This window comes from Crotalus tigris, unplaced genomic scaffold, assembly GCF_016545835.1.
Source record: "Crotalus tigris isolate CLP2741 ecotype Arizona unplaced genomic scaffold, ASM1654583v1 scf7180000017546.9332058, whole genome shotgun sequence".
NCBI classification, from domain to species: Eukaryota; Metazoa; Chordata; class Lepidosauria; order Squamata; family Viperidae; genus Crotalus; species Crotalus tigris.
In genome coordinates, this window is record NW_024096465.1 from 6,086,536 (window position 1) to 6,111,756 (window position 25,221).

General features: G+C 35.0%; 1 protein-coding gene across 1 annotated transcript in view; it reads left to right on the forward strand.

The window, feature by feature from the left end:
- Positions 1-25,221, forward strand: part of AQR (aquarius intron-binding spliceosomal factor) — a 52,847-nt gene that overhangs the window by 18,155 nt on the left and 9,471 nt on the right. Inside the window, exons 14-27 of the mRNA XM_039335897.1 lie at positions 704-806; positions 2,272-2,392; positions 3,836-3,977; positions 4,727-4,905; positions 6,339-6,506; positions 7,429-7,598; positions 9,053-9,294; positions 11,627-11,767; positions 12,562-12,631; positions 13,136-13,246; positions 14,523-14,632; positions 15,010-15,145; positions 16,369-16,578; positions 18,502-18,639. Of these exons, the coding sequence (XP_039191831.1) occupies positions 704-806; positions 2,272-2,392; positions 3,836-3,977; positions 4,727-4,905; positions 6,339-6,506; positions 7,429-7,598; positions 9,053-9,294; positions 11,627-11,767; positions 12,562-12,631; positions 13,136-13,246; positions 14,523-14,632; positions 15,010-15,145; positions 16,369-16,578; positions 18,502-18,639 (2,041 nt within the window). The remainder of the gene's footprint in view (positions 1-703; positions 807-2,271; positions 2,393-3,835; positions 3,978-4,726; positions 4,906-6,338; positions 6,507-7,428; positions 7,599-9,052; positions 9,295-11,626; positions 11,768-12,561; positions 12,632-13,135; positions 13,247-14,522; positions 14,633-15,009; positions 15,146-16,368; positions 16,579-18,501; positions 18,640-25,221) is intronic.

The following is a 25,221-nucleotide window of genomic DNA, read 5'->3' on the forward strand; positions in this document are numbered from 1 at the left end:
GTGTGTCTATAGTTTCCAAAACCAATCTTCTGTATAAATATTTCTATTATTTGCAATTCACAGTTCTAATGCTTAGCATTTTATATGCCCCAAAAGTAGTATAATTTATATGCTGATTTTAAAAAGAATCTGCAGGATAATGGTCTGGTATGCATGTAATAACTAGCATTTCACATAATACGTGTAGGCTGGAATATGCTCAAATAGACCTTCTTATGTCTTAATTTGGATTCATTTAACATTTAATTTCACATTATATAAGCTCTGGCTTGTCTTTATAATTGAATTTAAGACGGTAACAGTAACCTGGGTCAATTTCAAAACTAGCTGTGTACACTAGATTCATTATTTCTATTTTAATTAACCAGCAATTGTTTAAGCATACCACTTTCTGTTTGAGCATAATGGTAAACCAATTTTGCAACAGGTAAATCTTAATTTAGGAGTGCTTCCCTGGGTGCACATGATTTTGTTCATAAATGTAGTACTAAATCTTGATAAAGTACTGTATGCATAGGAAGTTACTTTGCCATAGTAACAAACTGGCAGTTTCACTAAAATATAACTTTACTATTTCTAACTCTTTGACCAAGTAGATCATTCTTGGTTTCTTCTTATGATGGAAGTAAATAAAAATATTAAAATAAGCAACCCATTTTTTTCATAACAGCTGAAAGATTCTTAATACATTTTTGTTATTTAGTCCAGATATGCTCCACCAGGTGGCATCATATCTCTGCTTACTGCCAGCCCTACGTGAAGAAGAAAATACAAATTATGAAAAAGATTTTCTGCTTGAACTATTGGTAAATTTAAGTTATTCTTGTTTAAATGAATTCTTTAAGGTTTGTTTGTTTTGGTTTTGAAGAGCATGCCTCTTCGTGACAGGCTGGCAAGGAATAGTAGCCTCTTCTACCTATAGCTTTTTGGTTTATTTCAGATGGTCATTCAGAGTCTTATTTGGCAATGGGCGGATAGTGTAAATAAATTATAGTAGGAAGGAAAAGCCCCCAAAATTGTGGCATCCACAAAAATATTATGTTTATCCTTTTTAGTATTATTTCAGCTTACATCCCATCTTCCAACTGTGTTTAATAAACACACATTAGAAAAGAATATAAAAAGTTAAAATCTCAGTAGCACAAAGAATTGTCTGGATTATTTGAAAAATGTAAAAGCAATAGAATTATAGTTTAATCAGTGTATGTTTCAAGTGAAAAAAATAATTCACACAGTACAATTCAAATATGGAAATCATGTTGACAGGATATACTGTAGCTGTCAATTTGGACAGCTTTTAATTATTGGCTATGTTCATTTTCAAAGACAACAACAATTATTGGCTATGTTCATTTTCAAAGATAGCTTTTAATTATTGGCTATGTTCATTTTCAAAGTCATTTTCAAAGACTTACTGGTAACATTTTGGAAACAAAATGTTTGAATAAATAGTGGTTTTATAATACTCCTCTTTACATTTTTCAAGATACATAAGCTGGTATAGAGACAGGTTGCTAGCATGCTATAGTTGAGTTCAAATTTTGTATTGCATGGAAGTCATGCTAAATATTGTGTGACATTTGTCACTCCAAACAATTTCTTGTATTTGGTGTCAGCCAAATCTCTTCACAATGTTGCTAATGTGTCAGTGGACATTTGCCATGTATTCTGAAACCAGCCCAGCCTCCTATTCAATGCTGTTGTTATTTAGCTTCTTTCAGTGAACTGTTGACAGATACATTTTTAAAAGAACCCAGTTCTTTACCTTTTCCTTATAATAAATGTAATCAAAACTATTACTAGTAATTTTGGAGATAGTTATCTCCAGTGAAGTTTATTGTATACCTATGTGTCTTTATTTGATGTAGTTATCAAATTGTGCGTGCAGTTATTGATATAATTTATTTTTTATCAGTCTACTTAAATGTTCAGGACAGCTTACAAAGGAGAAACACAGAGACTCATATTTACAAAAAAGAACAAATTAACTAAACTAAAAGCCTGACAAAACAAATGGATCATTATAGATTTCTTTCTTTTAAAGAAGGGTAAAAATTATTCCTTGCTTGAGAGTAATATAGCCAACATGCCAGAATCTTCTGATAGTGGGAACATCTTCAGAAAGATTGTTTCTGCAGAACTTAACATTTGGATAAGTTTGTGATAAGCTAGAAAGAGACCAAATTGGTATCGTTCCTTCCAAGTTAATTCCAGCATCTGAACATTTTCTTTACAAGCAGTTGGCATTCATAAAGATGTTTTTGTTTTTAGGTCTCTCGACATGAACGTAGAATTTCTCAAATTCAACAGCTTAATCAGATGCCTCTGTATCCCACTGAAAAGATTATTTGGGATGAAAATATTGTTCCAACTGAATACTATTCTGGGGAAGGTAAAACTTGCTGAAATAGAGTTAGATTTCTAAATACAAGAAGGTACTTTATGAAAATGAGTTTAAAAATTAAGTGAATCTCTCTGTGGAAAGTGTTTATTCTATTTCCTTTGGATAGCTGTCTTCCCTGATTTGTTGAGATAGAAAGCTATTGCCTCCTTTTTCCTATTGGGCTGATGTTCTAGAAAAAAAATATATAAGGACAATTAACAAAGAAGTTGGATAAAAATGTAAACTAGTAAAGACTATTTATTTTTCTGTGTTCTTCTGTGACCCAAAGAATACTGAACAGTTCTCTAAGTTTTATTAGCCTATGAAGACCTAGGATTTGTGCTAAAGGCCTCTTTGGAAGGAAAGCATGGCTCTCTAAAAATAGGAAGGAATAGTTTATTGCTGCAGTCATGAGCTTCCTTTATGATGTTACAGTGAAAACAGGAATTTAATTTCCAAGGGCAATGCATTTACTAAACATGGTAATGAGATGAGACATTTCACATAATCATTGAAAACGTATATCCCTAAAGGCAGATACTAGATGCAAAATCTTCTGTCACACGGAATTGTCAATCTGACGGGTCCAAGGGTAAAATGGGCTTTTCCTCAGACCAGGTTCTTTTAAGTGTGCTAGAAATAGTTCTACCTCAGATAAGCCTATTCCAGGTTGGACCATTACCTAATGGAATCATCCCATTTCAGTAATTGGAATACTGGAAATGGAATATATTGTACGGCTCTAGGAGAGAATAATTAGAGGAGGAGAGAATCTGAAGAGCTTGGCTACATCATCCAGGTCTTTATCCTTGTGCTGGAGGACAATTATACAGTGCTCCTCTTCAATATATCCTCTGTGAAGTAGATTTAGGTACCCTAAAACATGAATGAGAGTACATTTCCCTTTGTAGACAGTATATTCCTCGTCCAATAAATGGGCACTGCATCTTTGGGGTACAAATCCATACATCTTTAACCTTTCAATTTAAAACTGACATTAGGGGTACATGTAAATATGAAAATATGTCTACAACGCATATTTTAATATGGGTTTAGACTAACTTGAGTACAACTCAGCTGGGTCCATTCAGGAGTACAAATCTATATCTTTGTATAGTGATGATACCTTTATTCTCCTGACTCAAACATGGATTGCATTGAAAGAGGAAATCAGTGCATGTAATCTGCTCCACTTCTTTCAGCAAGAGTGTTCATTTGACCACAACCCTTTTTATGAACAATGCTTTTATATGTGGCAAAATAAGCTTAGATCTCTGCCTTGGATTTGTAATTCTCTGTATTTCTACTTAAAAGAAATTGTTCCTTTGAATTCAGTGAGACTTGCTTGCTGGTAAATAGTATAGAGTTGCAGCTGCAGTATTTAATACAAAAATTTTAATTCCCAGAAGAAACTAGAAATAAATTCTTCTCCCATCCATTTTTTTCTTCCAGGCTGTCTTGCCCTCCCAAAATTGAACTTACAGTTTCTGACTCTTCATGATTACCTCCTGCGAAATTTCAATCTTTTTCGTCTGGAGTCTACTTATGAAATCAGACAAGATATTGAAGATAGTGTCAGTAGGATGAAACCATGGTAATATACACAGTGGCTACATTAAAGACATGTACAGGTAGTCCTTGACTTACAACAGTTTGTTTAGTGACTGTTCCAAGTTACAACAGCATTGAAAAAAGTGACTTATGACCGTCTTTCACACTTAACGATCATTGCAGCATCCCCATGGTCACGTGACCATGGCAACTGGTTCATATTTATGACGGTTGCAGTATCCCAGGATCATGTGATCAACTTCTGCGATCTTCTGATAAGCAAAGTCAATGGGGAAGCCAGATTCACTTAACAACCGTGTTACTAACTTAACAACTGTAGTGATTCACTTAACAACTGTGGCAAGAAAGTTTGTAAAATGGGACAAGATTACTTAACAAATGTCTCACTTAGCGACAGAAATGTTGGGCTCAATTGTGGTTGTAAGTTGAGGATTACCTGCACTAAAAAGGATTTTCCATCCCTGTGATGCTTTTTGTTTTGTCATCGTTTATTTTTTTTGTTGTTTTGTTTTTTGGAGCTATGAGAAATTAACTAAATTAGGAGAATGTTGGATGGATTTCATTCTAACTGTTTTATTCTCATGTTCACCCAGAAAGCTAATTTTCCAGGACCAGATTATGGGAAAGGGTATCATTATTCAACTGGGTAGATTAATTATGGTGTTGTGAAGATGAAAAGTTGCTTTGAAGGCCATGGGTTATTTCTTATTCTTTGTTTCTAGAGATGTGTCTAAAGGTTTACAGCTTCTTATTTCTGGTCTTGGTTATTAGGCAATCAGAATATGGTGGCGTCGTCTTTGGCGGATGGGCTCGAATGGCACAGCCCATTGTCTCTTTCACCATCATAGAGGTGGCAAAGCCAAACATAGGAGAAAATTGGCCTATGAGAGTCCGTGCAGATGTTACAGTTAACTTGAACATTAGAGACAACATCAAAGATGAATGGGAAGGTAAGTTTGAGTGTGTTGGTGTAGCAAATCTTTAAAAGGCCATTAATTCATTTCCCAATGAATGTTAACTTTGTAAAAAAAACTATTATAGTGTATTCAGTAAAATATGTAAATGGTACAAATTGTCAAATGTTAGGTCTGCTCTGTATATTAAGTTCTTCAGTTTGAATAGAAAATTGTAATCTTCAAAGTCATGAATAGATAATTATTTTTAACTCTATTAGCACACATTAGATGGCAAATCATATAAACATTACAAAATAATTATTTTTTTTGTAAAGCATACCTAATTTCTACATTTACAATTCTTATCTAGAATCAAGGATTAATCTTCATCTTCACAAGGCTAATGTTTGAATTATTGACAGAGTGGTGCTATATAGATGTTACTTCCCTAAGTCGCAGAAAAGCTTATACCTATCTCCACTTACTACATTTGTTCCTACTTTACTGTATTGAATGGGAAGATCAGCTTAATATATTTTCTCACAATCCGGAATTCTGCTTTGACAGGATAGCAAGGAAGCCCTTACGATGTAAAGAAGGCAGAACTAGAACATTCAAGAATGACAGACAGGACTGCCAACCTGTATATAATTGGGATTTTCATCTCAGCGATCATAGTTGAATATGATGGATAGACAGTATTAATTATGTCATGATCTATTGTACTTTCTTACATTTACCAAAAGGCAAATTAATTAAATAGGAAAATAATGTGAACATATTTAAAATCATTTGCTAAATGGCCATCAGGATATCCAAAATCAACTGGGCATTTAATGGGCATTAATAGAAGTTCTAATCTTGCTGAGCTAACTTGGGAGTGTGAAAATGACGAATTGTCCATAAAGAAATGGAAAGGAACATTGAGATAACTGTGCTTCTCTGTATTAGAAGCATTACAATATCAGGGATAATAAAATTACAGCAAAGTTAAAACCAGCATCTGTTGTTATTTAAACATTTACACTGATTTCAGCACATAACAGCCTGCACTAGAATCCTTGAGTAAAAACTCGTTGAGTGTTGTGAGGCAGATCATTACATACTTTGATGAGGAAATCTAATGTCAAGCTATGAACATCTGTGGCAGAAGATTAATGGAGAGAGGAGGAGAAAGGAAACTCTCCTGATTGATTGGCTGAGAACAGTAAATATAATTTATGAATTCCTTTGTAAAGCTGCACATTTCTGACTAAGACCTTTTGGTTGGGAACAAGTCTATAGATCAGTCTATAAAAACACATTGCTGGAAGTCCAATGACAAAAGTAACTTTTTATTGAATAGGTTCATCAGTGTTATTTCAAAACTACTTGACTTTGTTTCCGTGGACTTAAATTACATTGTCTTAAACCACATTTATATTTAAATTTATATTTAAAAGTATAAAACATGAATTTGGTTTTTTTTCCCCTTTCATTACATTTAGGTTTGCGCAAACATGATGTCTGCTTTCTAATTACTGTCCGACCCACACAGCCTTATGGTACCAAGTTTGATAGAAGGCAGCTATTTGTGGAACAAACTGGTCTTGTTTATGTCAGGGGGTGTGAAATCCAGGGTATGCTGGATGATAAGGGACGTGTCATTGAAGAAGGTATGATAATAAAATTGTAGTTGAAATTGTTAATTGTAAAATTTCATCCCTGACCATATGAGTGGGTATAAACTGGAATCAGAATGATGCCATTTAATATGTGTCCCTTTTTCAATAGCAGCAGTCGCAACCCTTAATGAGAACTTCCAAAAATATTAAAGAAGTATTCATTCTGAAGGGACAGAGCTGAGAAGATTAATTTTGTCAGCCCCGGCTCTTTACTTCGTTGGCTATTTTTATACTTGCAAAGAGAAAAAAATAACTTACGCTTTTGAAATACATTTCCCTACTGTTAGGGAATATAGGGAGGAGCAAATAAGAGCTGTGAATGAAATATCAGCTTATCATTTGAGGATATATTGTTCATTATATTCTCAACATTAGTGATGTTGAGACTCTGACGCTAACGTTTCAGATCCATTATCTGGACCAAAACAAACAATGATAATGTATACCTAATGTAAAGATGTGGGATGAGCAATACTGTTTACACCAAACAGAGCAATTTAGATTTAGAACCCTTCTGGAGTGATTGAAACAACATCATAACATTTCTGAGATCTGAACAATGCATTTTAACTTGATACGTTTCAGCAAATACGCTTTTGCCAAATATTATGCCAATAAGACTGTGATGCAACATTAAAATGGGGTACACTCTTTGGATACCATTGTGGTTTCAAAGTAGTATGTAAAAGTGCTATTCCTTTCAGAAGGTTGATCACTGGTTGTGATAAAGAAAAATAAACAATTTTATGCAATATAAGAGCGAGCAAGGAGGAAAGAAACAGTAAAAAGTGGAATAAGTTGGAAAGGACCGGTTACAGCCTGAACCGATCTCTAAAAGAGTTTTTTATGATTTTTCTTTTTTTAATTTGTATCTGATCAATTTTAAACTTGATTTGTCTTCCATTATAAGCAGGGCCGGAACCCAAACCAAGACTTAAAGGTGACTCAAGAACATTTAGAGTGTTCTTGGATCCTAATCAATATCAACAAGACATGGCCAGTACCATCCAAAGTAGAACAGAAGATGTATATGAAACATTTAATATAATAATGAGAAGAAAACCCAAAGAAAACAATTTTAAAGTAAGTTGTGATATATTTTCTTTTCCCAAGTAGTTTGTGTTTTACCCTCCAGAATATTTGTTTAAACACAAATTTTTAAAAGGAGTTTTAGTTTACTTCCTTGCGCTACAGGTGTCTCTATCCAATCTGCGCTACCAGCCATGGTAAAAACATAAGATAGATCTAAATGTTTACTTCCAGTTAAATTTAATAGCTAATGCTATAAAAGAATAATGAATGCTAAGTAAGCATTGTTTAGTGATGGAAAAATTCCAAGACAAATAATGAAGCATATCCACCAGAACCATCTGTTTCTGTTGCTTGTATTGCAATAAATATGTTAAAATGACATTTGCTTTTTCTAAGTGAAATGGCTTTCAAGTGCCTCAAAGGCAAAAAACCCGATTATTCAGACTTTTATTGTAGATTTTCCTTTGGAGTTCTGAAAGACTATTTGCAATTTAGTTACAGTCAGACATCACAATAATGCCAAAAAGGCTTGACAGTGTCTTTAATTTCATTTCTTTTTCGGGTTTAAAATTAAACCCATTGATTAGGTTCAATCTCCTTATAGGATAGCTGCATCCTAGAGAATTGTCATCTTTTAATTGCTGTATGAGTCCTAACTCACATGAGAGAAAATAAGATAAATTGCTCTCGCTAATGAGAAATATTGAATAATTTATCAAATGAATAGCAGAAGCATGATTTCTTTGCTGAGCTTACAAGGAAAATTGGTAAAAGTCTTATGTTGACTGCTGGCATAAAGAAGTATGACATCTGTGAAAGAGCCGAGGTGGCGCAGCAGTTAGAGTGCAGTACTGCAGGCCACTTTAGCTGACTGTGTTCAGCAGGTCAGCAGTTCAAATCCCACCAGCTCAAGGTTGACTCAGCCTTCCATCCTTCCGAGGTAAGTAAAATGAGGACCCAGATTGTTGGGGGCAATGTAAATATATATATACATTGCTTACTGGTGTACATCGCTTAGAGAGTGCTTGCACTTAAAGCGGTATATAAGTCTCATAAATAAATAAATAAAGCACAGAGTCTTCATCCTGCCAGGATTCAGTATTGATTATTGGCCCTCATCCAGTCCTTTACTGCATCCAGGCGTTAGATTACAGTATGTCCTGGTGTTCCTACAAATTATGAACTTAAAACTATTCATTTTATTTCATTTCTGCTTTCTCAACCTTTTTCTATATAATTCTTGGAGCAGAAATACCTGTAAATTTAAAAGTATTAACAGCACATATGAAAATAGAAGTAAAATATAATCCATAAAAGTCTCAGTTTTATATATATTCAGTAGCGAAATGATTAACCAGAAACTTTTTATGAACTGATGTCAGCAAAAAATGTATTTCATTCAGCCAGGCTAAAACCATCTATTAGTAGCCGGAATAGGTTTGTGCAGTTAAATATGAGTTATGAATAATAAATATTATTATCTTGCATTTTATAAATTATTACAGGCTGTTCTGGAGACCATAAGAAATCTGATGAATACAGACTGTGTTGTTCCTGATTGGCTGCATGACATTATCCTTGGTTATGGTGATCCTGGCAGCGCTCACTATTCAAAAATGCCAAATCAGATTGCCTGCTTGGATTTTAATGATACCTTCCTTTCCGTTGATCACTTAAAAGCTAGCTTTCCTGGATACAACATTAAAGTAACAGTGGAAGACCAAGCATTGCAAATTCCTCCATTCAGGTGAGACCCTTGTTCTTTGTACAAATGTGAAAGTCTTTTTTAATAAGCATGTCTTTCATTAAAAGGATGGCACTGTTAATTTTATTCATTGATGAAATGTGCATGTATTATATTCTTGAAAAATGTATTTCTGTAATGTCAGAACAAGTTCATTAGAACATAAGCTGTGCCCTGTTGGATCAGATCCCTGGCTCATATCATCCAGAAGTCTGTTCTCATAGTGGCCTACAATTGCATAAGGAAATTTTTGCCTCTGGATATTCCAAACTGTAGCTTTTGTGCCATTGTAATTCAAGAGCCCAATAATGCAGGTTTTCTTCTCTTATGATTATAAAGCAATTTTTAAATTTCCCTTAATTTCTATTTTATTAATATGAAGTCTCATCTTTTAATTGCTTTTCCTGTTTTTGTCTCCCCTAAAAAAATTGTTTATTTTGTGTTGTCACTGATTCCCACAATTCTTGTCTTGTATATACAGTCAGGTCCAGAAATATTGGGACATCGACACAATTCGAACATCTTTGGCTCTATACACCATCACAATGGAGTTGGAATGAAACAAACACAATGTGCTTTAAGTGCAGACTGTCAGCTTTAATTTGAGGGTATGTACATCCAACTCAAGTGAACGGGGTAGGACTTATAGCAGTTTGCATATGTGCCTCCCGCTTGTTAAAGGACCAAAGGTAATGGGACAATTGGATCTCAGCTGTTCCATGGCCAGGTGTGCGATATTCCCTCATTACCCCAATTACAATGTGCAGATAAAAGGCCCAGAGTTCATTTCAAGTGTGCTATTTGCATTTGGAATCTGTTGCTGTCAATTCTCAAGATGAGATCCAAAGAGCTGTCACTATCAGTGAAGCAAGCCATCATTAGGCTGAAGAAACAAAACAAACCCATCAGAGAGATAGCAAGAACATTAGGCATGGCCAAAACAACTGTTTGGAACATTCTCAAAAAGAAGGAACGCACCGGTGAGCTCAACAACACCAAAAGACCCAGGAGACCACGGAAAACAACTGTGGTAGATGACCGAAGAATTCTTTCCCTGGTAAAGAAAACACCCTTCACAACAGTTGGCCAGATCAAGAACACTCTCCAGGAGGTAGGTGTATGTGTGTCAAAGTCAACAATCAAGAGAAGACTTCACCAGAGTGAATACAGAAGGTTCACCACAAGATGTAAACCATTGGTGAGCCTCAAAAACAGGAAGGCCAGATTAGAGTTTGCCAAACAACATCTAACAAAGCCTTCACAGTTCTTGGACAAGATCCTATGGATCAACTTGTACCAGAGTGATGGGAAGAGAAGAGTATGGAGAAGGAAAGGAACTGCTCATGATCCTAAGCATACCACCTCATCAGTGAAGCGTGATGGTAGTGTCATGGCGTGGGCATGTATGGCTGCCAATGGAACTGGTTCTCTTGTATTTATTGATGATGTGACTGCTGACAAAAGCAGCAGGATGAATTCTGAAGTGTTTAGGGCCATATTATCTGCTCACATTCAGCCAAATGCTGCAGAACTCATTGGATGGCGCTTCACAGTGCAGATGGACAATGACCCAAAGCATACTGCAAAAGCAACCAAAGAGTTTGTGAAGGGACAGAAGTGGAATGTTATGCAATGGCCAAGTCAATCACCTGAGCTGAATCCCATTGAGCATGCATTTCACTTGCTGAAGACAAAACTGATGGGAAAATGCCCCAAGAACAAACAGGAATTGAAGACAGTTGCAGTAGAGGCCTGGCAGAGCATCACCAGGGATGAAACTCAGCATCTGGTGATGTCTATGCATTCCAGACTTCAGGCTGTGATTGACTGCAAAGGATTTGCAACCAAGTATTAAGAAGGGAAAGTTTGATTTATGATTATTATTCTGTCCCATTATCTTTGGTCCCTTAACAAGTGGGAGGCACATATGCAAACTGCTATAAGTCCTACCCCGTTCACCTGAGTTGGATGTACGTACCCTCAAATTAAAGCTGACAATCTGCAGTTAAAGCACATTGTGTTTGTTTCATTCCAACTCCGTTGTGGTGGTGTATAGAGCCAAAGATGTTCGAATTGTGTCAATGTCCCAATATTTCTGGACCTGACTGTAGAACTGCTTCTTGATTCTCTTTTTTTAGAACCATTTATTTTAAAAATTGTATTCTTGATCTTCAGTCATTCCAGAACTCAGTTTTTCTGCATCATATTGTCTTTTGAATTTTTCCTACAAATCTGATGGTTCTGATCATTCAGGAGGGCTATTCCCTGTCTAAAGTGGTCTTTTAACAATAAAGCAGCATTTAAATCTGAAGGACTGTGATTTTTTTTACCATAGGATAACATTTCCAATCAGATATGAGGCAGGAAAGAAACGGAAAGAGTGTGTTGAAGAAAATACTGAAAGCTCTAAAACACTAGTGGTTGAGCCACATGTCATCCCTAACAGAGGTCCTTACCCATACAATCAACCTAAGCGGTAATATTCCAATGGCTTTTTGTGGAAGTACATATGTGACACGGTTAACTCAAACAAATCCAGATATTAAGGGCATGTTTGTTAGTGTAATTTTTTCCTTAAACAACTTTAAAACTCATGTTTACGTAATCTGGAGTTAACCCGCTAATAAGATTTGAGATGTCATTATTTAATTGCAGTAAATTTGTCAATGCACATTCACTTTGTTTTACTGGCGGTCAAAATGTTTTCTCTACATACATGAGCAGTTGGAATCAGTTTTCAAAGCAGCTGCATGAGTCTTGCAAAAGATGCAGCTGCTTTAATCAATTGAAAAAAACATGTTTTGTTCTTGATAATACAGTACTGTATACATTGTGAGATGTCTTTAATGCTTTGTACACCTTTAATATTTGCAACAGTATTATATTGTTTAGTGCTGTAGATACTTTAGTGAGTAGTTTTATTGGTAGTTTTATTTAGCACTAAATAACCTGTTTAAGGTTTGTACTAAAATATTTCTTCTGAAATAGAATAAATTATTGCTTTAAGTCAGTTGGCTTGCAGTACTCTAATTACAAAGGGGGACCTGTAGTTTCATTTGGAAAGGTATATTATATCAATTTTTGAAACAGGAATTCTTTTTTCTGGCTATGTATAGATTCCTTTAGAAAGCAAATACGGCAACCAAGTTTTTATGATTTAAAAGGATGGATAACTATGATAGAAATAAACATAAAAGCATCAGATAAATTAAATTGCAACTAATATGCCATGCCCTGAATTAACTGATTTAATTTTTATTCAATTTGCAGCAATACCATACAATTTACTCATACCCAGATTGAAGCGATCCGTGCAGGAATGCAACCTGGTTTGACAATGGTAATAACAAATATATACCTTATTAATAACTAGTGAAGAATTCTACATTTTTCTACCAAAGATGTAAAACTAAATGGTTCCCAATATGCAGTATGATCATTAGGAAAGGATTTCATATTTTTCACTAGAAATTTAAAAAGGAAGTCAATTGAATTTTGGATGTTTTTAAACAACAATTATTAATTAATTATGCAAGCTTACTAAAATTGACTTTCTTTCATTGGAGTTTCAGCTGATTTTCCAGTTGAAAATCATAAAAGAACCAATAAACTCTAGCTCAGAACCATGTTCAAGATCTAGAGCTTCTTGGTATTTTGTTCCTCATGCTTTCATTTCCCAATCAAAATGTACATTCTATTCCCTCCTAAATAATTTTCTTTCTTATGATAGCTTCATTTTTAAAAAGGCTTTTATTTTTCTGATCTGTATTTTTAACTTTTTGGACAGCTCTTTCTCAAGTGAGTAAAATGCCAAATATATTATGTATTCCCCCCTCCCCCGCAGGTAGTAGGACCACCTGGTACAGGTAAAACTGATGTGGCAGTGCAGATAATATCTAACCTCTATCATAACTTTCCTGAGCAAAGGACTCTGATTGTTACACATTCCAATCAGGTAAATATACCGTATGTTCCTTTATTGCTCTTGAATTGTTTTTATTTTAATTTCAAAAAGAAATGCATCATTTGCCAATTACATTGCAAGTGGCCCAGTTAGAAAGGAAATACGTTTTTTCACTGAGTTACTAATTTGATCTGGGAAACTATCCATTTAGATATATCTGTACAGGTATTGACACTAATTGAACTAAGTTGAGATTCATCACGAAGTCAGGAGAGACATATTTATAGTGGTGACATTTCTGGGGATCAGTTATGTAGTGCTGTATAGTGATATAGACCATAAATAGAAAAAAAATCCATTCAGAGCACAGGAATTAATCTTTAGAAGTGAAAATGGTTTGAGATCAAGTTTCTGAAGGAACATTTTTTCCATATAATCCTGCCCAGACCTTACTGTCATTTATGTCAATCCTTCACTGAATAAATCAGTAGCTATGTAAGTCTTGGGTAAAACTAAAATGTATTTAAAGACCTCTGAGAAAACTTTTTCAGTGGTGTTGTCCATTATTATGGATTGTTTGCAGAGAGGCTCTTGGTATCTGAGTTTGCCTCTGGTTGAATTAGGATTCGTATGCAAAGCAATAGACCTCTTCTGGCAAACCAGATGAAGAGTGATTTTATGCTCTTCATTCAAGTATAATTAATTTAAATTAGTTGCTGATTTAATTAGATTTAATCAGATTAAGTTTTAATGTAGGCATTAGACACATTCATGGAAGATTGTTTTATTGAAACTTAACACAGAGAGAGACACAGAGTAAGGGAGAGCGAGAGAGAACAATTATCCATATCCAACATACGTTTTAGGACATCATGATATGAATACTAAGCTATTACTAAGATAATACAATGATGCAATTACTAAGATACGATATGCTAAGATTATTAGTTCATCCTTAAGCATGAAAGCTGGTTGGAAGACTTTGGGCCAGTCATTCTCTTTTAGTTATGGGGAAAATAGGAAGACGAAGTAGTATTAGGGATATTCGCTGCCTTGAATTAATTATAGAAATAATAAAAGCAAGATAAAAACACATATGTACAAATATACCTGCATAAAGGAACCAAGGTAAAGAAATGTCTATTCTAAAGTGTGGGTTTGTTTCAAAGCACAAATCAGGTCTTGCATATAGTGATTGGTACCTAATGTAAATATTCTATTCATGTTTGTTTTCAGTTTGATTCTTCCCAAAAGAGAAATAATTATTCTAGTATGTCAGACTTCCCTTTAGTAGCTTCTAGTTTTGATTCCTCTTGTTAACCTCTAGGCTTTGAACCAACTGTTTGAGAAAATCATGGCTCTAGATGTTGATGAGCGTCACCTTTTGCGTCTTGGTCATGGAGAGGAAGAATTGGAAACCGAGAAAGATTTTAGCAGGTGAGTCAATAGCAAATTAAAAAAATGAAGCTGCACAATCAAAACCCCCCCCCCCCAAAAAAAAAGTTGCCTATTTTTTTTGTTCATTGCACTAAAGCAAGAGATTGGTCAAGAAAACTTGTTTATATTTATGGTGCAATTTTCTGTCCTCGGCAAATTTTATTTCTGGACCTGTAAAGAACAATTTACACTATTTCTGGATACTTCAACCTATGAGCTATGAATGTTTATTTTATAATAATGAGGCATCTATACATGTGATATAATAATGAGGGGAATATATTAAAGGCTTCATGACTTGAAATTAAATAAAATGTGGAAGAAAAGGAGTTTTTCAGTTCAATTATATATCTTCATTGTGTTAATCTGATCTGCAGGTATGGAAGAGTAAATTATGTTCTGTCTCGGAGACTGGAACTTCTGCGAGAAGTTGGGCGATTACAAGAGAGTTTGGGTGTCCCAGGAGATGTGTCGTATACTTGTGAAACAGCTGGTCATTTCTTTTTATATCAAGTAAGAACCCGATAGAACAGACTTACAGTCTAAAGTGATAGAGATTGACAGTGCTGTCACTATAGTATCCAGACTCTGAAGGCTGCTCAACCTTGCCATTACAATCATGCCATTACAAGATTAACATATTGTTTAATGAGGCAATGAATGGACTATAGGGTATGTCCTTTAGCCCATTCATTGCCTCATTGAACAATATGTTAGTCTTGCAATGGCATGATTTTGAATAATCTGAGGCACATTGGAATATAAGATGCTCATGTTTTAAATGTCCCTAAATGAATTACAAATACAAACATAGGAATTGGCCAGAAGCTTTGGATTGAGATGCTAGTTGTGCTTCATTTTAAAATGTAAATGGCAATTAAAGCTGTAATTATGCTCTTACTTGGTTTTGTTACTATTGTTTAACCTATGTACATTAGGAAGCACAATTAATACGGCCAGTGATTTTGTCTTAGTATGGCATTAGTGAAGGAATCTTAATTGGCTGATAATCTGTCTTGGTTATATATTTGAATGTATTAAGCCAGCTTGATCATTATGATATGCATTCTGAAAGGAAATAAAGTCCTTTTAGTATTTACCAAATTCCAATTAAAGGTTTAATGGAGTTCAAAAAAACCCACCCACATGTAAGAGGATAATGTTTCCACATTTTCAAACTCCTTTTTCAATAGTGTTCCTTCATGGAGAGGGTTTTTTTTAGTCCCTTCAGATCAGTTTCTTTTTACTACTGACAACTTCTTGGACAAGAACTTTCTTTCCAAGGTTTTTTCAGAAGTGGTTTGCCCTTTTCTACTTCCTACGACTGAGAGAAAATGACTGGTTCAAGGTTACCCAGTGGGCTTTGTGCCTAAAATGGAATTAGAACTCGCATCCTCCCTATTTCTAGCCTGATTCTTTAAACCAGACATGTCAAACTCAACGACGTCACGTGACTTATCGCAACTTTTTCCCCATTGCCAGCAATGGGGTGGCAGCGGTTTCCTTGTGATGCATCCGGCCTGTGGGCCGGCAGTTTGACACCCCTGCCTTAGACACTACACCACATACTATCTCTTTCCTTCATATATATTGCACCACAGTAGTCAAGAGGGTTTGGTGGGAAAGGATGATTTTGTAATGGGAGCAAAATGCAAAAGCCATAGTGAATTTCCATAATTCTGCACAAGCCTGTTTTGACTCTGGGTCTGTTAATGTATCTTTTTCTAAAAAATCAGGTAATGTCTCGCTGGGAAGAGTATATGAGCAAAGTGAAAGCTAAAGGCAGCAAGCCTCCGGAAGTTGCTGATATCTGCAGCTTTTTTCCTTTTCATCAATATTTTGCAAATGCTCCTCAGCCAATTTTTAAAGGCAGATCTTACACTGAAGATATGGAGATTGCTGAAGGATGTTTTAGACATATCAAGAAAATATTTACTCAACTTGAGGTAAGATTAACAAAATCAAATAATGCTCTGACATTCATTTTTAGTTAGAAAAAAGTAACTATATCACAGTGTTATTATGGATTTATATAAGGTGCTTCAAATTAGATCTCATTCAGCAGTGAATGCTCCCCCCCTTTTTGATAAAGGTAATAGACATAGTAAGCTGCTCTGAATACTAAATTTTCAATACTTGTTAAAGATAAAAAACAACATCCCCACCATATTCCAAATTTAAAGTGCTTTGAGCAAGGTAAAGATTCTTGTTTTGTTAGTGGATATACATTAATCCTAATTTTTAGGGAGCATACCATTTTTGACCCTTGTCTGGAAGTTGAGTTGTGGCAACTAGACTTCGTTTCTTGTTGGTTCGAAACGTTTCGCTGCTTATCCAAGGGTTAAGGCCATACTTAACCACCTAAGTTAAAGGATTTGGAACATTTACATCTGAACAACTCTGCCTGCTCATCTAAGAAGCCTGTCCAGATTAGGTAAGAAATGAAACCTCTCTGGAAGACATGATTCCCCCTAACCAATTTGCCCAAACTTGGAGAAACTACTTGGATAAGGAGAAAAATGTTTCAAACCAACAAGAAAATAAATCCAGTTGCCATGACTCAACTTCCAGACCACTCTACCCGGATGACTGAAAATCTTCATTGGCACGTCTGTAAAAAAAAAAAAAATCAGTGAAAAGTATACTGTACATCTTTTGCTGTTCCAAAATATTCTATTTATGATTCACCTTCCCAAATCTGAAACTGGGTTTCAAATGAATGTGTGAAGGCAATTTGTTAGGATTGTATCCTGGGGATGGCATTATAGTAACCCAGGAAGGAATGGGGAAGGCTCTTCCCACTGTAAAGGGGAAGATGCTTTATCACTCCTATCTCCTTTAGAGAGGGAGGAATTTGAGATTGTGTTGCAATATATAGAGAAAGGTGCTGCTGGATATAAAATGTAGTCTGGAATTTGTGTAATTTTAAAGTTTGGATTGGATATATGTTGTTTAGTATTATTTGAGTGCGAGGAGAGGCTTTTTTTTAGAAAAAAAATATTACTACTTCATAAAGTGTAGTCTTTTGACCAATATTCCTTCCTTCCAACACAATATATATTAGCTACTATTGTTTTAGCTAGCATTTTCGTATCTTAAAATTTCTTCATTTTTCTAATGTTAGTAAATCTTCTATCAGAATAGTCAAATTCATGCTATATGTTTTTGCCATTTATAAGTTAGCCATCCATTTCCCCATTTCCCCTGTCAAATATAACTACTTGATCTTTGATACATTGGTTTTCAAATCCATACAGCCAAGTTTCATCATGCAATCTAACATTCAGGGCTAATAATATGAGTTTGGAGGCAACCTGGAGCAGACCATTCTATGATTTTCGAGCCTTGTAGAGATCTACAACATCTGTGAGCCATAATTTTATGAGGAAGCAATATGATCGCAGTAAAAGAGTAACGTTAATGTCTTCCATGCTCACATCATGTTCAAATCATCTGAAGTAAAGAGTATTATTTCCTGGGTCCCAGTAGGTGGGATTTTTTTTCATCCAATCTGTTGGATCTCATGGGATGGGCAGAAACAGTGGAGATAAACAGTTCTCTTATTCTATGAAAGGCTTTATAAGTGGTAACCATTACCTTTAATTTCACCTAGACGTATAGGAATCCTGTGTAGTGGTGTTACATGAGCGTACTATGTTGTACTTGTAAGTTCCCATGCCACTGCATTGTGCCTCCATTGTAGCTTCTGGATAGCCTCCAAAGACATTCATGTAGAGCGTGGATATGCAGGTAGAGCCCTACTCTGAAATATATTTGTTCTGTTTGATGACAACTTAACAGCTTATTGAAGACTTTGCTGTTCTGATCTTTTTTCATAGAATTTTGGGTATAATATTTTCTTTCTATAGGAATTTAGAGCATTTGAACTGCTCCGTAGTGGACTGGACAGATCAAAATATTTACTTGTGAAGGAAGCAAAGATTATTGCAATGACTTGTACTCATGCTGCATTGAAACGCCATGACTTGGTTGAGCTGGGATTTAAGGTAATATCATAGTGCACAAAATACTGAGACTTTCTTAAACCTCTTGTCTTGACTATTTTTATCAGATGTTGGTTACATTAAAGATAATCCCTATTTTTGTTTGGCTGTTCAAATGATGATTGTACCAGTGTAATTTTGTGGAGATTTTTTAAAGATTAGGACTATACAGTGCTTTAGGTTTTATTTCTGAAAGATGCTTCAGCACATGTGGAAACATGAATACAACATCTGTCTGCAAATTGTTAAAATCTTTTTTCCTGGAATCACAAAGCTGCAGAAGTGTTGCTTTTAAGACTTTGCAGATATGTGCTATATTCACACTCCTGTTTGCTTCAAAGTCCTTTTGTAAGAGTTACATTACACTAATGAAGATTATCGATAATCAAGGCGCATATTATAGAAAGAAAATAAAGAGGCATATTCTTATTTTAGTTGCTATACTGGCCACCACTTTATTGATTACTTTTTTTTTATTGAAAATTTTTAGGTTTTACAGAAAGAAAAGATTCCCCTCCCCCACACCCTCCCACCCCTCCCCTACCCTCCCCCAATCTTCCCAGAGCTGAATACAGGCTTAATTAAAAAAATTTTTAAAGAATCTTGAAACACTTATAAACCATAAACAAATCTAAATACGTTAATTAAACAAATTATAAAATAATTAACAACAATATATAAAAAAATACAAGAAGAAAGAAAAGAAAAAACAGAAAAATAAAAAATAAAAAAATTAAAAGAAAAGAAAATATCTAAGAAATATCTTAAACTTTAATTATAAATTATTCAAAAACTAAGTAATATTTTTTTATATCCAACTTATATTGTATGAAATCTATCCATCTTTTCCATACCAGGAGATACTTCTCCTGCGATTGATCTTTCAAGAAAGCCGAAATCTTTGCCATTTCCGCCAAATAAGAAACTTTAAAAAACCATTCTTGCAATGTATGCAAAGATTCCTTCTTCCAACATTGCCCTACTAACAACCTGGCCGCTGTAATTAAATTTAACATCAATATAATCTCTTTACTGTCACAATCAGAAACAATACCTAACAAAAACAATTGTGGGGTAAATTTTATCCTTCTTCTGAAAATTCTTTGAATATTCCACCATATTTTAATCCAAAAAGCTTTTATATTTTTACATAACCACCAGATATGGTAATAAGTAGCATCCAAACATCCACATCTCCAACATTTAGGCTGCAAGTCAGGATACATACGAGACATTTTTTGTGGATCAAGGTGCCATCTGTAAAACATTTTATAAAAGTTTTCCCTTAAATTTTGGGCTTGTGTAAATTTAACATTCCTCACCCAAATAATCTCCCAGGTATCTAATAAAACTGGTTCCTCAAAATTTTGTGCCCATTTAACCATACATTCTTTAGCTAATTCTGCTTCTGAATCCAACTCTACTAACACCCCGTAAATTCTCTTAATGTGAGTTCGTCTTTGATTTTTTATTTGTTTTAACAAATTCTCATCTTCTCTAAGCAAACCCAAATTACGATCTATCTTCCACCTCTCTACTATTTGTCTATACTGAAACCATGAATAAATAATATTTTCTTGTGTTAAATCTTCCAGAGATTTTAATTGCCAATTTTTACCATCCCATCTAAGTAATTGTGCATAAGAAACACTATCCATCTTGACTCCTCTCCTTATCCCTTCTGTCGCATGCCATGGTATAGCCCACGGGTAGGCAGCCTTGGCTCTTTTATGACTCGTGGACTTCAACTCCCAGAATTCCTGAGCCAGCCTGGCTCAGCTTGGCAACCTCTCCGTCCCCTCAGCATGGCTGGCTCAGGAATTCTGGGAGTTGAAGTCCACGAGTCATAAAAGAGCCAAGGTTGCCTACCCCTGGTATAGCCCATAATGGAATTTTAAAATCATTTCTATAATATTTCTTCCAAACCCAAAGTAAAGAAGTCCTTATAATATGAGATTTAAAAACCCTGTCAACCTTTTTATTGAAAATTAAATAGGCATGCCATCCGAAAAGCAAATCCCAACCTTCTAAGAGGAGTACTTCTACATTTGTTAAATTAACCCAATCACTAATTAATGTTAAAGCCACAGCATCATAATACAATTTCAAATTCGGTACCTTGAGTCCACCCCTCTCACGAATATCCTGTATAATTTTAAGTTTTACTCTTGGTTTTTTCCCTGCCCAGATAAATTTATTGATACCTTTCTGCCATTCATTTAAATTAACCTCATTCTTTAAAATGGGTATCATTTGAAATAAAAAAAGAAACTTTGGCAAAACATTCATTTTAATCACCGCAATTCTCCCCAAAAGAGATAATTGCAGCTTCTCCCAGTTTTCCAAATCTCTTTGTATTTTGACCCACAACCTTTCATAATTATTTTTATACAATTTGGCATTAGAAACAGATAAAGTAAACCCCAGATATTTTACCTTGTTAACAACCTCAAGATCTGTCAACCTAACCAAGATCTCCTTATCCAAATTAGTCATATTTTTAGGCAATATTTTAGTCTTATTATTGTTAATTTTAAAACCCGAAACCTGTCCATACTAATGTATCAATTGTAATAACTCTATTACAGAATAAGTAGGTTGAGATAAAGTAACAACCAAGTCATCTGCAAAAGCCCTTAATTTATATTCTTTTTTGTTAACTTCTATTCCTTTTATTTGCTGTGATTCTCGAATTTTAATCAACAAAATTTCCAAAGTTAGAACAAACAGCAATGGTGACAATGGACAACCCTGTCTAGTCCCCTTCTCTATTGAAAACACCTCTGACAAACCCCCATTAACTATAAGTTGTGCCGTTTGCTTTTGATAAATAACACAAAGAGCTTGTAAAAATTTTTCTCCAAAGTTCATTTTCTCAATTAATCTTAACATAAATTGCCAGTTCAGCTGGTCAAAAGCTTTTTCAGCATCTAAAAATATCAATCCTGCAGAAATTTGATTGTTTTTATCTAAATATTCTAATAAATTAATAATTGGTCTAACATTATTCTTCATATACCTTCCAGTTATAAAACCTGTTTGATCCATATGTATTACATGATGCAGGACCCACATGAGTCTATTAGCTAAAATTTTCGAAAAAATCTTATAATCTACATTTAAAAGAGATATAGGTCTATAATTCTTTGGTAAAGTGAGATCTTGATCTTCTTTTGGAATCAAGGATATAAAAGCTCTACCCCATAACGGGGGGATCTCTGAACCCTGTAATATATTATTAAAAAGCTCCCTTAAAGGTTGAATCATCTCTTGTACCAAAGTTTTTTAATAAATAGATGTCAATCCATCCGTACCCGGTGCTTTACCTAATTTTAATTCTTTAATTACTGTCTCAATTTCCTCACTAGTAATCAGACCGTTAATTTCTTGTTTCTGATCTTCTGTTAGTTTAGGAAAATTAGCATCTTTTAAATAATTATCTATATCTAAAACCTGTACTTTAGTACTCATATATAATTTTTGATAATAATCTAAAAAAGATTTCTTAATCAACTCCTTCTGATATACCAACTTACCATTATAATTTATTTTATCTATAGTTCTCTGTCTCTGCTTCTTTCTCAATTGATAAGCCAACCATCTCCCTGGTTTATTGGCATTACAAAATGTATTTTGTTTCATATACAATAAATTAGTTGCAGTTTGATCAGCCATCAACATATTAAATTGTGATTTAAGCAATTTTATAGATTCCTTAATCTTCTCATCTGTGGGATTTAAAATCAGAGCTTTTTCTTTTAATTTAATCTCATCTTCCAACTCTTTACATTTCTGCACCTGCTTCTGTCTATGAACCTTATTCATTTGTATCAAAATCCCCCGCATATAAGCTTTACCTGCATCCCAGACCATTGACATTGAAATTCCCTTATACATATTTAAAGCAAAATAATCCTTTAATTGCTCCTTTAATTTTTGAACATTCTTTTCTTGTCTAAATAAATTTTCATTCATCCTCCAAGATCTCCTCTCCTCTTTTTCATCAACCAGTTCCATCCAAACTGGACTATGATCCGTCAATGTCCTAGGGAAAATCTTAACATTCTTTACCTTAAAATATAAATCGGTTGTAATCAAGAAAAAGTCAATTCTTGAAAAAGACTGATGTCTGTCCGAAAAGAAGGTAAAGTCTCTCTCCTCCAAGTTATGTTCACGCCAATAATCTCGCAGCTCCCAATCCTCTTTCAAGTCATAAAAAGCTTTAGGTTATTTAGCCTCTTTAAAAGAAATAGAGGGTCCTTTTTTGTCTCTTTGTGTATCTAAAACACCATTCCAGTCTCCCATTAATATAACAGATCTATAATCCAACAAAGTTAGTTTTTGATGTAAAAATCTATAAAATTGTTCCTGTTGTTGATTTGGTGCATACAATCCCACTATAAGTACTTTCTTACCATACAAACCCACTTCAATCATAACATATCTCCCTTGAGAATCAGATTCTACTAAACAGGCTGATAGATTTTGCTTAACATAAATAACTACTCCCCCTTTTTTCCCAGGAGCAGAGGATACAAAATGAGATCCCAATCGAGCGTTAACTAGATATTTTTGATCCTTAGAAATAATATGTGTTTTCTGCAAACAAATAATATCATTGTTATGTTGCTTTAAGTAATGAAATATTTTCTTTCTCTTTTGAGGGGAGTTGAGGCCATTAGCATTCCATGTCAGGAGCTTTACCATCTCTCTTGACCAAAAGCCTGGAGAAGACTGCTTGAAGATCTGCCATTGAAGAATGTACTGCAGAGCTCTTAGGTCTTGCTCCTCCCACAGGCACCGAAGCCATTTCTTGTAGAACCTCTTTAACATCTTTCTTCTGTTGTTCCTTTTCCTTACGTCTATGGGCTGCCCGGGTCATTCTTTGCTCTTTCATCTCTGCTTGTTGCAACCACTCAGCCTGTAATTTTCCACTATCCATCAATACTACTTCTTCAGACTGCTGTTCCGCCTCCTTGCCATCCGAAACTTTCTGCATCATAAGTGGTGGTGAGCGTGCTCCCAGGACCGACTTGTAAAACTCCTTTGCTTTAGAAACAGTATTAAGTCTATAACGTATCCCCGCATGACTCACCACGATGCCAATCGGAATCTCCCATCTGAATGGCATCAATCTTTTTTTAAGTTCATCGGCTAAGAAAGCAAACTCTTTTCTTCTTCTTAAAATTTTAGATGGAATCTCCTTTAAAATAATAACATCTTGAGCAGCAATCTGAAACCTCTTGTTATAAAAAGCTTGTATAATTTCATTACGCAGAGATCTCTTCCCAAAATAGATTACCACATCTCTTGGCAGATTTCTTTGCTTTGCAATCCAAGAATTGACTCTAAATATTTTTTCAATTTCTCTAAATATTTCCTCCTTCTCTCTGTCCAAAATGACAGCAAAGTCATTTGCTACAATCTCTCTCAAATCTTGTTGCATGTCTTCTCTCAGCCCCCTGACTCTTAAAGCGAACTCCATTTCTCTATATTGAGACATAACAATATCATCTTGTGAAGTTTCCATCCTTTTTTCCATACCTTCAAATCTATCTTCCAGAACCTCCACCTTATCTGCAACTTCTTCCACTCTAGAGTCCAACTTCTCAACCACAGAAGCAAGTCCTGTTAGAGCCATAACTATATCTTGCCTCAAAATAATATTATTCTCCACTAAAAGCTCTTTCACTTCCCCTCTGATTTGAGATATAGCATTTCCCATTATATCTTGCATGTCTTTTACCGTTACTGCTGGCAAGGGGGGAGAGGGTGGTGGTGTAGCTTTAGGTCGTTGTGCTGGTAAAATCGCAAGAGAAGAAGCCACCTTAGGTACTGTAGATGTTGCTTGCCGCTTTGAAGCCATTTTCAAAAAAAAAAGTTTTGTTTCTTCTTTCCTCCTTTGAAAAAAGAAATAAAAAATACAAAAAAAATCCCTTAATAGAAAAAAAATAGCAAAAGAGAGTTTAACAAAAAAGAATCTTCCTAAAACACAAATCCACCTTAAGAAAAAATTTTTAAAAAAGAACAATTTAGTCCATTACATTCCGTTCCACTCGCTTTAAAAAAAAAAAAAAAAACTTTCCGATCGCCATTTTACTTTCACTCTCACAAAAAAAAGAGAAAAAAGAAGGGAAATAAAAATCAACCTTTCAAACTAAAGTCCAAATAAAATCCAATAAAAAAATCCTTTATCCAGCTCTGTCTGTTTTTAAAAGTAACTCACCCGGTCTCTTTAAGCGCGGAGGTGGGAGCGGTGTCTTGCTTTGTCCCCAAGGGACAAAGACAGCTGGGAGGCGGAGGCAACCCGAACTCCGAGGGAGCACTCTTTTCACCCCCCCCAAAGAAAACTTCCTGGGGCGTCTCAGAGGCTCTACCTCTATTCAGGTGATACTCCCCTTCCCCCCTTTGCCCGGGAGGGAGGTTTTGAGTCGCGGAACAGCTGGTGTCTGCTGTTCTCTGCGGTTCTAACGCTTTCCCAGGAGGACGGCTACAAAGTAGCCGCCATCACCGACGCTAATCCACCGGAAGACACTTTATTGATTACTTTTATCAAAATGCTTCAACAGACTGAATTCAAACATT